At 38.1% G+C, this 15,406-nt stretch overlaps 1 protein-coding gene and 2 long non-coding RNA genes across 3 annotated transcripts in view; 1 reads left to right on the top strand and 2 right to left on the bottom strand.

Moving 5' to 3' along the window:
• The window catches only part of LOC307145924, a 42,048-nt gene that overhangs the window by 4,711 nt on the left and 21,931 nt on the right, over nucleotides 1-15,406 (top strand). The gene's annotated exons all lie outside the window — the stretch shown is intronic.
• tmdd1 (transmembrane and death domain 1) lies at nucleotides 889-9,494 on the bottom strand. Its single transcript, XM_079849564.1, has 5 exons — nucleotides 9,235-9,494; nucleotides 7,053-7,229; nucleotides 6,555-6,674; nucleotides 2,712-2,858; nucleotides 889-1,251 (listed from the first exon to the last, which is right to left on the bottom strand). The coding sequence occupies exons 1-5, from the start codon at nucleotides 9,380-9,382 to the stop codon at nucleotides 998-1,000; spliced, it is 846 nt and encodes a 281-aa protein (XP_079705690.1). The 5' UTR covers nucleotides 9,383-9,494; the 3' UTR covers nucleotides 889-997.
• LOC307145911 lies at nucleotides 11,729-12,785 on the bottom strand. The gene is made up of 2 exons (XR_013819015.1): nucleotides 12,633-12,785; nucleotides 11,729-11,948 (listed from the first exon to the last, which is right to left on the bottom strand). It is a non-coding gene; the product is annotated as an uncharacterized lncRNA (long non-coding RNA).

Genomic DNA, 15,406 nt, shown 5'->3' with positions numbered 1-15,406 from the left:
TTAGGACCTTAAAGTTTGAGTATGTGACCTTTTGGCCCTCGCGGTGTTTTGAATATACACCTCCCCTCCCCGGCACTTTAATTTGTTTAGATGTTGATTTATGAACTAATTGCCTATAATTGCTGCTTAGCACCACTATTAATCCATGATGTGTGGTTCCAGGAGCACATTAGTCTGGATTTGTATAATGAAGTAATTAGTTCAATTATAGAAGAAATAAAAGGAAAGAAAAAGGACGAGGATGAGGAAGGGGCATGTTTTTCTTTAGAACAAGGGAAGCACTTAAATGATAAGAGAGACGATCCCAGTGTTTGCGAGAGATACTTTGCTTGCTTGTGAGCTCATTTCCTGCTGCATTGCTCATCTTGGTGAATTAGTTCCTTCTGTACTCCATTCAGCGCTCTCTCCCGTGTGTTTTCATTGCCACACTTGCCCAGTCTATCCAGTCTCTCTGAGGCTGATGTACTGACTGCATTGTCTGCAGGCATTGTCATTGTTATTAGCCTTGTGGATTGCTTCAGGGGGCATGTGCAAGCTCAGGGGAGAAGGAGCCAGGCTGGATAATTAGTTTTTCCTCAATGCCAGACGAGCACACCGCCACTGTCGCGGACTGGAAACAGGAAGTGCTAAGATTGTCAAGGCAACAGCATTCCAGCGCAGCCTCCCCTACACACCATCAAATCACTGACAGGACAATGGCAGCAGTCCCGATGGAGGTAACAGATTGCTGTCATTATGTTCTGTCAGCTGCTTTATTGCAGAAATGTCTTTATGAGAGGCAGTGGGAACTGTCTGCGCTGAAGGTGTCTGCATAGGCTGTCTAACTATAGTTTAAATAGCACACTATATGAAATAACATCCAATAAGAAGGCACTTTGAGACTAGTAGCATGGGTCATAATCAGCCATCGTTTAATAATGAATTTCATATTGATGAACATGGCTTCATTATTATCCTGAACATCCATTACTCGGTCTGCGTGTGTCCTCTGGGTGACTTAATCTGATGATGTCACAACACTGAGGAGGGGACAGCAACAGGGTTGATGCTCAGACCTGGATTTGGTTCTGTTGCCATGGGATACATATATGCTAATAAGAAAGATGGCCACACTCATGAGCAGTGCGATGGCAAATCCAGACAGAAGGCCGTAAAGTAGAGGCCATGTTCTGTCTAGCAGATGGTGCGGATAAGGTGACACTGGTTGCCTTTTCACCACCAAGTCCAAGTCTTTCCAGGTGAACCCTCTGGCTGTGAAGTAATCAGTGGCAAGAGTTGTTAACATGAGTCATTGATTTTCAGATAAGTTACAGTTGCTTATAGACAACTATGTTTTGTTCACCAAAAATGTTAAGCAGTACAAGCGTTTTCAACATTAATCAGGGATGTGATTTTTCCGGATTTTCCTGCTTTTTTGTCCTTAGCCAATCACATGCCTGATTAATAAATGTTTCTTGAGCAGCAAATCAGCATATTAGATATTAATTAGCATATAAGTAGATTTTATAAACATGCCTTAGAATTTTTTTTTACTGGTGTGAAAAACAACGGCAGTGACGTATTTTAAGCATAGACTAAAACAATATTGACATAGTGTCTGTGACGTCACCCGTAGGTTTCTGAAAAGCAATTTTGAAGCCCAAAGTGGGCGGAGCCAGCTGTCGCCATCTTGACAGTGCGTCACTGTGCGTCATTCCCGGATAACCGAAAATGGGCAAAGAGGTGTGATTAGCTGAGGTGACGTGACAGCTAACAGACAGGAGACAAACGGCTAGTAGTGACAGCAGCGGCAATCCACCTGTCACTCAAGTGGCCACTCCCTTAATTATGCAGAACTTTAAGGCTTAATGTAATTTAAACGGATGAGTTATAAAAAAAATTCACCCCCCTCACAGTTGTTATGAAGGGCAAAATTAGCTATATAGACCAAAACCACTTTTTGTACCAGGCTGTAAACATTTTTTTTTTCTGCTGTAAAGTTGGCCATATTAACTATGGGATTGACTCTCATTTGGAGCCTGTCTCTAGCGGACAGTCGATGAATTGCAGTTTAAGTCACTTCCGTGTTGGATTCAAAAGAGAGACCGGAAGGTTGCCGCTTGATTTTACAGTGTAGGTAGCTTTCAGTTAAAACAGTCTGGGACTAGTCTTAAGCCTTGTCTGTGAAACCGGGGTTGCCAACCGCAAACATATGAACATATAATAACATATATATCTTTTTTTTTTTATAATGGTGGGGCCAGTTCAACAGAAACTGACACTAAGAAGACTAAATAGCTTGTTCTGAGTTCGTCAGGTTTTTGATGTCAAAGACCCAAAATATTAACACATGACCTCAATGTTTATTCATCAACAACGCCTAATCCGTGCTTAGAAACGTGGCTCCTTCTTGACCAGAGGTGTCCAAACCTGCTCCTGGAGGGCCACTGTCCTGCAGAGTTTAGCTCAAACTTGCTTCATTACACCTTCCTGAAAGTGTCTAGTATGCCTAGTAAGAGCTTGAATAGCTCAGGTGTGTTTAATTGGGGTTGGAGCTGAACTCTGCAGGAGTTATATGATATTACAAAAGACTTATATAATATTACTCCTTTAAAATGTACTTGCATAATAACATATTTTATGGTTTAGAAATAGAGACCCAAGAATACCACTCAAATGATTTAAAACACATCAATCTTTCTATAATTTGTAAACCTTCTGAGGCATCTCACCCTGTTTTGCAGAGTACTGCAGAACCACCTCATGATCATCATGATCTTCTGGTTGATGCTTCTCCATTTGGCTAACAAGTTCATGGTAGCCTTCCACATATCTCTGTATAGCAAGAGTTTTGTCCTGGTTGATGTTCTTACCCACCTCTGTTAGATAAAAAGCACATGCATTACTTCCAGTCCAGTTGTCTAGTGGTGACCGTTGTCTTTACTCATAGGGTTTTAACATGAATTCACTTCATTACTTGATGACAATTATGCTGGAGGCAGCTCTAGCAGCTGTTTATTTGTGACATTCATTTCATATTCGTACAAGACACAAGCAATTCTTGCAGCACATTAGGAAATCAAACAGAGTAATAGCCTCCATGAACGTCTTGAAATGAGATTAACTAAGTGTGCAGGGCCCAATAAATGTACCAAGTATAATGAAGCAAGAACAACTGAAGAAGACACACATGCCGGAACATAAGTACGCAGTTTATCCAAGGTGCTGTCGCTGAGTGGCTACCGCTCATCATAGACCATTTACAGGCCGCCAATTAAAGCTCTTGTAATTGCGGCATTGTGCATTTCCCATACGCATCAGTTTCTGTGTTTGCTTTTTATTTTCTGCAGTGCACCGCTTTTGACTGAAGGATGTTCTTGGGCTGTCGAGCCTGTCATTTTTTCCCCCCTCTTCTTCTCTGTTTATCCCTTTCTCCCTTTAACGGAGATGATGAAAGGAACAGATGGCGTGTAGTGAATCTGGTGTCAGCTCTAGCGAGCCTGCTGTCAAATTGTTTGCACCTTCTCATATCCGATGCCATTCGGCTGTGGAGTCGCCTGTACGCTGGACCACAATCACCCTGAGTGACAGGGTGCAAAGTGCGTTCTATCAGAAATGTATAAAAATAACATTATGCAGTCTGCTGAGTTTCATCTTTTGGCATGTAAGATGAATGACTGTGAATTAGCTCGGTGCTCGTTGCATTAGTAGTGTGCAAAAACAAAAGAAAAGGAGATGGAAAAACTTTTTAAAAAGTTTTTGACAAACTTTATTGTTGGTAAATGAATATCATGTTAGCTGTGGCTTTGTAGGGCTCCTTAAAGGTGAAGTATGTAGTTTTACTATGTTAAAATTAGGACTGCCCTCTAGTAGTCAACCAAACTAGTCGATTGTTTGATTAGTCGATACATTTTAAATCCACAATGAACAGATTGTTAGGTTACACTTTATTTTAAAGGAACACTCCATTTTTTTTGGTAATAGGCTCATTTTCTGACTCCCCTAGAGTTAACCAGTTGAGTTTTACCGTTTTCGAATCCATTCAGCCGATCTTTGATTTTGGCGGTAGCACTTTTAGCATAGCTTAGCATAGATCATTGAATCTGATTCGACCGTTAGCATCTATCTAAAAAAAATGATCAAAGAGTTTCGATATTTTTCCTATTTAAAACTTGACTCTTCTGTAGTTACATTGTGTACTAAGACCGACGGAAAATGAAAAGTTGCGATTTTCTAGGCCGATATGGCTAGGAACTATACTCTCATTCCTGCGTAATAATCAAGGAACTTTGCTGCCGTACCATGAGTGCAGCAGGCACAATGATATTACGCAGCGCCTGAAAATAGTCCCCAGCTAGGTAACTACACAAACTTAGTGTTGGTCACATTGGAAGTTGTGAACGGTAAAACTCAAATGGTAAAACTCAACTATTTAACTCTAGGGGAGTTGGGAAAATTAGCCTATTTCCGAAAAAAAGTGGTGTGTTCCTTTAAGGTGTCCATGTTACAGTGTAATTATACATTTAAGTACTGAGTAATATTAATTAACTACACGCACTAGGGTTAGGAATAGGGGTTGGTTTTGGGTTAGTTGCATGTAATTACACATAATTTATTGTTATTTTTACAGTAACTACAAATAACAAGGACACTTGTTATAAAATAAAGTGTGACCGATTGTTAACACGGCTGTTCGATGTTGTAATTATAGTATATCGGGTAGGAAATCCAAATGTTCGCCTATTATTCTGTCTCAATCATGGCTTATCATTTGAAGCATGTAAGTAGTAGCCTAAGTTCACATGGTCTCTTGCTCTAACATTGACGATAATTGTGCGCTATAATTAGGCGCATATCCAAGTGTTCGTGTGGAGTATGGAAGCTAAATTAGTACCTTGCTTACTGCTTGACATGTTTAAATTAACATGCATTCAGTCGGCACATCCACTATCCCGTTGAGATGATCAGTCAGCATCTGCGGTAAGCTTTATGTGTGCACTTGAGCACTTCATTTATATGTTAAAGGCTCTTTATTATGGTTTAGTATTTTTCTGTATTGTAGAACAATGTTAGCAATGTTACATATAATATTTTTTCTTAGCCCTGAAACTCAAGCCATTTTCCCATGCCACTCTCCCAGTATATATGTAAGTAATTAAATAAATATCATGAATGTGCGACTAGTCGACTAATGGCTTAAATGAACGACTACTAGTCGGCTAGAAAAAACGGTCACACTTTAGTTTAGGGTCCAATTCTCATTATTAACTACAACTTTTACCTCAATAAACTCCTAATAACTGCTTATTAATAGTTAGTAGTTGTTCAGTTTATGTAGTGGGTAGGATTAAGGGATGTAGAATATGGCCATGCAGAAATGAATAAGGCATTAATATGTGCTTTATTCTGTAAATACTAATAAACAGCCAATATCCTATATATGCATGCAAATAAACACTTAGTTAATAGATGAGAATTGGACCCTAAACTAAAGTGTTACCAAAAAATCTTTAGTTAGGGGCAGCCTTAGTTAAAATACTGTCTTCTGCAAAGTAGAGCATTTGATAATATATTTAATAAAATAATAAAAATCAAATGTAGAGAAATATTTACGACACTGAATTTTGGAAAGTGAATAGTAGAGCACTTAGGAACAACAGTACAACTCAGCTATTCTATACTATTTTGTGTAAATAAAATGAATAACATAAAACATAAAACATTAAAAGCTAAAATCAATAATTTTAATCATTTAACAAGTGACTTTAAGCATCCTGTTATAATGATCAGTATGAAAAATGGATATCCTTTTGATATAGATTACATTTCAGTGTTTTTTTCAATTATAAGTATTAACTTTAAGTGAGAGTTGGAGGCATAGAATGTAAAAAAAAGATGGACAACACATCTCCACTTCCTTCCACCAAATGAAGCCAAAATATCCCAGAAACAGTCATTGGGATGACATAATTTGGAGCCCGAGTCCTCGCAGTGATCCTGAGGTGGAGCCGCGGTATCAAGGTCCCGCACATACTCTCGCTCCCACAGACTCGATCGCAAGCACAGCTGTCAATCATGACATTACACCCCATTTTTATAGCATCTAATAACTAACTAAAACCAAACTTATTGGTAAAACAAACACTTGAACATACATCAGTGTGATTAAAAACTACCTAAAATGACAGAAAAGTGTAATTGGATTTTTTAGTTTGGCTTGCGTCCCATTTGATTACATGGGGAGGGCGGGGTTTATGACCGATACTGCAGCCAGCCACCAGGGGGCGTTTGAATTGTTTCGACTTTACTTTTCAGGATGTGTGCGGCACACTTAACAAAGGTAGTCTAAATGATATAAAATAAATACAAATTTAGATGATTAATCAATTCACACATACATTATCAAAAATACTGCTAAATTAAAGAATCTCTAATATCAGCCAAAAACCATTAGGGTAATGATATATTGTGCATCTCTTCTCAATAGTGTACAAATTATTGTAGCATCAGTTTGATTGTTTACTGAGTGTGGTGGTGCAGTGCATGTATGTGTGTGAGTGTTGTGTGCAGCTGACCTATGGCGATGTCAGTCCTGCCGATCTGTTGCAGTGCACGAGACAGCCTGTCGTAGTATATCTGCTTGCCGTGAATCTGCAGCCAGTCCTTCAGCGCTGAACGACAGGGGGGCTTCTGGTCTGACAATCACACACACACACACACATGCAAAATATCAAACGTGCTCCAGACAGGCAGAAGGAAAGCAGCCAGCTCTTCAGTTGTTCAGGCAATTAAACAATTCAATCATGTCCCACTACCTCGATAGATTTAATTTCTGATGAAAAGGTATCATATCAACAATTCGTCTGGTTGAGATGTCTCTTGAGTGGGCCACTCAACGGCAGACTGATGTGTGCAGTGGAGATAAACAAATACATTTGGTTGCTCATGACCTCTTCATTTACTGCAGGATGTGTCTCGTCACACATCGCACTGCTGGGTTTCATTAGCATAAATCAAATAAGTATCAATTTATTAGAGCTGATTTAAACTACGCTTGTGTTTATCACGGTTACCTGTGTGTCTGCGTCTTCTTGACTGCAGTAACTGGTTCCTTTCTGCAGATAGTCGGTCCAAGTGTTGGAAGATGTTGTCCTCTGGTTGAGTCATGGCCGAGATGAACTCCTCACACTCGCTATCTGTCAATAGCTCCACCAGACGCTTCAGCTGGTGAGGTCCAATGTCCTCGGCCACTGTGGCAGAAGAGGACAAAACAGACACATTTCAATATTTTGTTTCCTTCCCCACACTTATAATGTTAGTCAAGGTTATTGGGACTAGAAAGTTGTAATTTAGTTTAACATGACCATTGTTCTATATGTAAATTATTCTTTTGTGACTGACAAATCGTTTTGTGTGTGAAATGAGTAACCACGCCTCCACCAAGTTTTTGATATGTAAATGTGCACGGTCATATCCTAATCTACACTTGGTTATGAATATGAATGGGTGGTCTATTTGAAATGTTGGATGTTATCAGAACTTTGGGGTCACTTAATAAGATCTGTTTTTTTAAAAGAAGTCTCTCAAAGCTGCATTTATGATAAAAAATTCAGTAAAATAGTAGTATGTTGAAATATTATTACAGTTTAAATTGTTTTCTATTTTATTGTTTTTTAAAGTGTAAATCCTGTGATGTAAAAGCTGAATTTTAAGCATCATTACTCCAGTCTTCAGTGTCACATGATCCTTTAGAAATCATTCTAATATGCTGATTTGCTGCTCAAGAAACATTTTTTATTATCAATGTTGAAAACAGTTGTGCTGCTTGATATTTTTGTAGGAACCGTGATACTTTTGTTCAGGATTCTTTGATGAATAGTACGTAGTTCCTAGGGACATGGTGTTGGAAAAAATCTAAAATCATGGGAGGAAAAATGATATTTCAATGCTTTTGCGTGTTCTCTATTTAGTGTTCTCTATTTAGTGTTCTCTATTTAGTAACCATTTTATAAAAGCAGTAAGCCCCGCAAAGCCGTGATTCGCGGGGCTTATTGCTTATCTGTTCCAATAGGCCCTAACAACGCCCCTTAGCTGTTCTAAATTCACTGTAAAACACAGTTTCAATGGGCTTATTGCTTTTATTAAATGGTTACTCCATAAAACTATTCATTTTAATATTTATTTTATTCATAAAATAAACACCAGCAACAAAAAATATGACGTTATAACACATTTATTGCTCCGCCAAGCAATGTAGTTCCAAAGAGGTTGCCAAGCAACACATGCAGCAACAAAGAATCACAAACAATCGAACGTGGCTCAACCAATCAGAATCAAGGACCGGAACTATCCGTTTTATAAATCTTTGATACTATGTAAAAGTCTTTACTGTCACTTTCAGTCTAATTAAAGCATTCTTGCTAAATAAAAGTAATTTCTTTCGAAACAAAAAAAATCTAACTGGCCCCAAAATTATGAATGATAGTATACGCTTTAGATATATGGGTAAGAGAGAGAATAACTGGGTAAAGCATGGACATTTCTGTAGTTAAAAAAAATTCTTATTAGTTAAAAAAATGACTATTTCTATAATCTTTTTTTTTTAATTTTGTGATTGGTTATAGCAGTAATGAACACTCTGGAGGAGGAGCGCACACGCCAGACACGTTCTTCAAACTTCACACAGCTGTATTGCAACTGAATGAAATGTAATACATTTTACAGCACAACTGTTTATTTTTTAAAGAATTTTTTAACTAGCCATGACATTTATGATGACTTTTTAACATGTTCTCCATTTTCTGATTTGTTTCTTATTCGCCCTGCATTTTCGTAATAACATTTTATTCAATGGATCAGTTAATTTCTTGAGGTGCAGTGCAATAATCAGTAACACCTTTCTCTCTCTCCAACACACACACTCAGTGTATACATACAGTTGTGGCTTTACCAATGATTCTAGGTGTACCTGTATCACGCTTTATGGCAGCTGTTATGATGGCAGCTAATGCCATCCTTTGAGGAATGTATAGAACAGCTGTGAAAATCATGGGAGCGGCGGACGCGTGACATTGTGGGGAAGAGGTGTAATCAATTAATGGGATGTGTGATAGGAGACACATTTCCCTCTCTATCACTGTCACCTTCAGTGAATAAGCCATCCTCTCATGTCAATACCGCACAGCAGGTGGATCAGTCACACAGAACTTAGTGTCTATTCATTATTTGCATCTGCTGTAAGCCATCTCCACTTACCTGTATCGTCGGCAAGACTTGGGCTGAAGAAAAGGAGGAGGAAGAAGCTGAGCACCAATCCTTGCATTGTAACTGAAATCTTTGAGATGGCAGTTACATCTGTGAGTCTGTCTTTATTTTCAAATTGTCTGGAATCATGAGTCATCATGCGTGGAATTTGAAACTAAACAGTCTGTGCTGTTCTGTGGACAAATGGCTCTATTTGGCCGCTTTCGGCTAAAGGAACAGCCAGTGCTGGAAGCTATTATCACCCCGGCCTGAAATAGTCAAGGTCCTCGACAAGGACGCCTTCCATTTCTCCTTATTCTCTTTCTCTCTGTTTCTTCTCCTGGAGGATTTAAATTAATAAACACCATGATTGTGAATTTAGCACCAAGCAATATTTTCAGCCAAAAGATTAATATTTGCTCTAGACGTGATACATTTTTCACAGCATTTCCACGTACATCCCCGCAACCGCCCAGTAATTAAACCCCCTCAATAATTGACCCTGTATATATATAAATATATCGTAGAGTGGTTCAGAATAGTGAATAGACTAGTGGAACAGGGCTTGTTTCTTGCTACACCCTCCTGTTAATTTGAGCAGTTTTAGTGAAATACAGTTCTTTTGAACAATATCTGCGATCAATCGTGCATGTTTTATGTTTAAAAAGGCTGTTTGCATGTAATGGGGATATTGAACTATTTAACTGTGGTGTTTGGCAAGCTGTCTGGCAGGCAAAAACCAAAAAGCACAGCAAATTAAGTCATTGTACTTCAAACACCGCCTTGATGCAGTTCCAGCTTTTTAAAATGTGATGTTGCCATGGTTCACATCAATGCAAAATAGGAAAGCACAGTGCTGTGCATTGATCTTAGATTGTTTAGATTGTTTCAACAGCGGCCCTATACAACAGGATTTTATTTCAAGGACCTCAAAATGTGATGATAAGAAACATTTTTAATTCAATTAAATTATTCCCCCTTTTCATACATTTCTCACAGACCCAGCTTGGTGTCTGGAATACTTCATTTGAATTGGTCTTTCGTTGCATTCAGTGTTCAAATATCTCAATTATTAAAATAATTTAAACCCAAATCAGTATTGCATGTCCTTGTACTGTGTATCTGTTTATTTATATATTACTACATTTATGCATTTGGCAGACACTTATTCAAAGCGACTTACATTTCACTTAAGGTATATATTTGATCAGTTCATGCATTCCTTGGGAATCGAACCTGGCGTTGGTAGTGTGAGGCTCCACAGTGTAAGCTACGGGAATCTAAAAAAAAAAGCTGAATTTTTTTTTGTTTAAACTATTTTTAACCCATAAATGGATTGGCAGGTGTTATATAAGGTATAATATATAGTCAGTCTGTCATTCTCACAAAATAAACCCCTTCAGTGTGATGGAAGACCTCTTTGCTTTGCATCAAGGTTTAATTTGAGATAATGACCAGCCTAACATTATCTCTTACATAACTCTCTTTAACAGGGTTATTAGCAAAGCTATGTTCGAAAATGACCAATTATATGTGATGTATATAGCATTGTTTTGTATGAAGGTCCTTAGTGCTTTACATTTGGCTGAACATGCATTTTCAGTGCTGTTATCTAGACACATGTATAAAAGGGTTTGATCATGTCAAAACATGATTTAACAGTGAAAACAGTTTTGTTGTGCATGAGAAGCCACAGGCGTAACCTTGAGGCATAACTCTAACTTTGCATTTATTTTTCATTTTCGAGGAGCATGTCTGTCGACAAGGGGAATCAACCAAACAGCTTTTTTTTTCTTCTTTTTTTTTTTGCATTGAATGTTGATGAACTTTAAAGCCCTCTGTATGGGGGTGTCTTGCAGTACACTTGCCTTGCTTTGAACTCGCTTCACCTCAGCTTGGCTTTTTGTGAAATCACTTCCAAGATTAACATCATCTCAGCCTCCACCGCATGAATGCAAAGAGCAGGTCACATATTTGGAGCACATTTGGTGGACTAATTGAAATTCATAAACCACAACATTCATACTACAAATGCCAGGGCAGCGAGTAAGGGCTTGTTTTATTATAGTAGTTTATTGTCAGGATTAAGCAATTCACACAAACACATTTTGTAAAGTGAGTTTATTAGTGTGGGTTGAGAGAATGAAGGCTGAACCAGCATACATAAATACATCTTGGTAGGCTTTGTGAATCTTGCTCATGTGTGTGTGTGTGTGTGTGTGTGTACTTAGCCCGCCTCAGCTCTCTAAACAACAGCAAATGAACAAACATGCCATGTTTTGCGGAGCTACGGTGCGCTAAAGGGCAGGGTGAGGTACATTGCTTTACATAGATGTTTAGATATGCTGAACTTAAAAGCGTTCATTGCATAATAGGACAGCCGGGGCTTAACATTCACAGCGTTTAGCATACAACTTTCATGACCTGCATTAATCCGTGCAAGCATGAAGCACATGCCAAATTATGCTACAACTGAAAACTAGCATGCTTTATTAAGCTACATGTACTCTTGACATGTGTATCGCCTCGTATCTGTGCTGTTTTCCTCTCCTTGTTAACACGAGACAGGCCTTCGCAGGTTGTGGAAGGTGATGAGATCTTTCCATGTCTCCTACACTTCACACCACTGAAATCTGATTGGACATCTACACAGACTCCGGTGGAATGAAGGATAGAATTCACAGAGCAGATAAAGCATCTTTACGGCTTCCGCAGCTCTTCCATACCTGTGTGAAGTATGACACAACATAAGCACACTGTCAGTAAATCAGTCACAGGGATTACAGACCATTCGAAACACTGTACTCATTCTAACGGCAAAAAGTTTTGAAAATTTCAACTTAAAATTCTAAATCTAACTGATTATTTGTTGTGCAGGTTCAGGATGTTCCATGCTCAAGGCTGTTGTTGCATTGAGAAAGTATCCTGTGACTTGGCCTCTCCCTTCAGCGAGCCCAAACCTGTCTCTCCCTTCATGCCTGTAGGTCATACAGGTACGAGGCCTGTTTGCTTTGCCAACCACAAAAAAAAAAAAACGTACATTTCGACTCCCAACACAGTGTAACCCAACCCTAAACCCCCACCCCCCCTGTGAACATGCTTGTGTGCTTGATAAGGGGGTTTCCAAGTGTTTTGATACGGATCTGTACTGATTTACCCTCCTACATGCACACAATCATCAGTTGAAGTTGTAATTTATGTATGTACATACATATTTTAAACTTTGTTCAAAAGTACTTTTTTAGTTTATTTTTTTAACATCATCGCAGCCAAGCAGAATGTAGAAAGACTTTAGGTCAACTTGAAAAAAACAATTCAACACAATATTTATAGTACAATACAAATGTCAGTTTCTTAAGGCAATGTTGAATGATAAATGTTACCCACCTTGATTTTAAACACACACTTACCTTGTACATGGTGTTAGATCCAACTTGGTGCTAAACAAACAACAAACATTTGTTTTCTGTCAAAAATAAAAAAGGCCTAAACCTTTAGTATGAAGTACTTGAACGGTTTTAGTTGGTCCCAATGTGCGTGTGAGTCCCATCGCGGTGAGCAGCAGTGTGATCCTCTATCTCAGGTCTCTTTATTTGCCTACCTGCTTCAGGTAGCGCTGCTACACCAGCAGCCAGCGACCAATGGGAATTAGCCTTTTTTTGTAAACCGCACCCCTCCGTATCATAAATCTGAACCACACCTAGTGCCACTAACTCACTAAGTGTAATGTTAATTTATAATAGAATTTAGATACTTTAACTTAATAGATATTTTACTGCACACTACTTGTATGCAGATTCATCTCAGATACATTTATGACGATTTGCGTTCGTTGTTTAATGGTTGGCTTTTGCATATATATTCAATCGTTTTTACTGTAAAATGGCCACAAAAACAAAAAATAGTACCATTACCTGTGCTGACATGACAGCCACAGACTTTGGTCTTTATGACTGTATCTTCCATACACATTGTATCAAAAAATCGTGTTTAAAACAGCATGTTTTTTGTTTTTTTTTACAATGTGCCATGAGCTCAAGTCTGAACAGGAGCAGGAATGCCCCACCCCTCCTGTTGATTTCTATAGGCATTCGGAACAAGACAATGGGGATGTGGGTAGGAAGCAGCGGGGGTTTGACTGATTACAGATCTGATGGAATTCCTGAGCTCGAATTCTCACAATCACCTGGGAACATGATTTCGTGTGGCACATTTTGAGAGCTGTGTTTATTTTGTAGGATTTTGTCTCGCTCATCTTGTGTAATCTGACAAAATTGCAAGCTGATACGATGATATGATAAAGTTAATTAGGGCAGCTTCTGAAAATGGTGACGTCAATAAAAAGTGTACTAAGACACGCTTTGCAAAGGCCTGCAAAAAAAGAGGATGTGGCACTCAATAGTTTGACCCAGTCCACTCTATATAATGCGGTATGACACCACATTTGAGGTATTGGAGGATGTCAATTAGTTTTGGTTAAAGCTAGGTTCATGTTTAATGTCGATCGCTTCTACAAAGAAAATGGAAGCTATTGAACTTATTTCACTTCGTTAGATGTTCTGAGGCAATTTTTGTACATTCTGAATCTGTATGAGGAGTCAGCAGAGCTGTCTGAGCATGCAGTGTCCACCCATTCTTTCTCTTTCTGTCTCTTCTTAACCCCAGGAACTCTACACCAGAGGGTGAGGTTTGAAATCCTGTCAGATAAGATCTCTACTGCGTGTGTTACTCTCAGCACTGTCTCTGTGAGTGTCTCCAAGCACTTACGAGCATAATTACTTATAAGTTTAATTTGAATTTGTCCTTTTGTTCAGCAAGGATGCATTCAGTTGATTGACATTTATAATCTTACAAAAGAGATCTATTTCATATAATTGCTGCTTTCTATTCATCAAAGAATACTGAAAAAAAGCAACAAAAATATTAACATATTGAATACACAAAATTCTTAAGCAGCACTATTTTCAACATTGATAATAAGTGTCTTGAGCACCAAAATCAGTATAAATGGAAAACAGTTCTTTTAAACTATAACATTTCACAAGATTTGAAAGGTGGTGTATGTCTATATGGACAAGCCTAAATGTTGTATATACAGTGAAGACAAAATTGAAATTCCATTTGATAAACTACTTGTAAAACAAGAACATCATATTTGTATCAGTTTGTGGTGATTTATAATGTAAAATGTTACTATTTCGCATGAGACTTTTCTTCCCCACTGTTTGTTCCAAAGACCACTGCAGCATTCTTAAACTTAAAAGGCAAGCACCTGGTCACGACCCTAAGAAAAAGAAACAGGCCTCTCCAAAAAAAAATCAGTAGTTTAACTGACCCAAGTCAAACTTTGGGGGAAAACAAAAGCTGTGTCAAAGGAGGTTAAAAGCAAACATCCTCCCTTCTGTGTGAGGGTGAAGTCTTTGTGCCCAAGTGTTTGTCCAAACAATCAGCCTCAGAAATCACTCATTCTGTCCCCATCTTAAATCTTAAATACACACTAGAATGGATACCATGTTAATGGTGTGAAAATATATTGTTTTATATTATAAATTAGATTTATTTTAATTTTTTTTAACTAAATAAGTTTTTTTTAAAAAAGATCACATTGCTTACATTTGTCATTTACTGTAGTTAAAACTTTGGGAGTGGTGGACAAAGTACACAAATCAAGTATTTGAGTAAAAGTTCAGATACCCTAATAAAATAATACTCCATTTCAATTTTACTTGAGGAAAAGTACAGAAGCACTACATTTTTCATGTACTTAAGTATTAAAAGTAAAAAAGTACTGATTGTGAACAAATTTTAAATATTTTAACGTTATGTTTAGATTTTACCTAAAACCTACCCGTTCAGATGGTAATATAATGTCCACATTCAAGCATTTCATATAGTGGGCTTTTACAGCAGATTTAGTTCACAAACAACTGATGGTCGTGATCTAAATATGGTTTTCATATCCACTAATAGTACCTAAAATTCGGCATAGTAACTTTTCGTGCCATCAGCGCACTCAAGCTCATAAGATCTCCCATTCTTGGCTCATTTTGAGTTGGACGTGAATTCATTGAGTTGCTAACTGGAGGCCGGATCTTTGAATGAGTGAGTTGTTGACTTGAGAACAGATGCAATCGAGTCAAACCAATTCACCTCTTAACAGGTTGATTGAAAAGAATTAGCTCGT

The sequence above is a fragment of the Squalius cephalus genome (assembly GCF_949319135.1).
Source record: "Squalius cephalus genome assembly, chromosome: 18".
Taxonomy (NCBI): domain Eukaryota; kingdom Metazoa; phylum Chordata; class Actinopteri; order Cypriniformes; family Leuciscidae; genus Squalius; species Squalius cephalus.
This window is presented reverse-complemented; position numbering and strand designations above follow the sequence as displayed.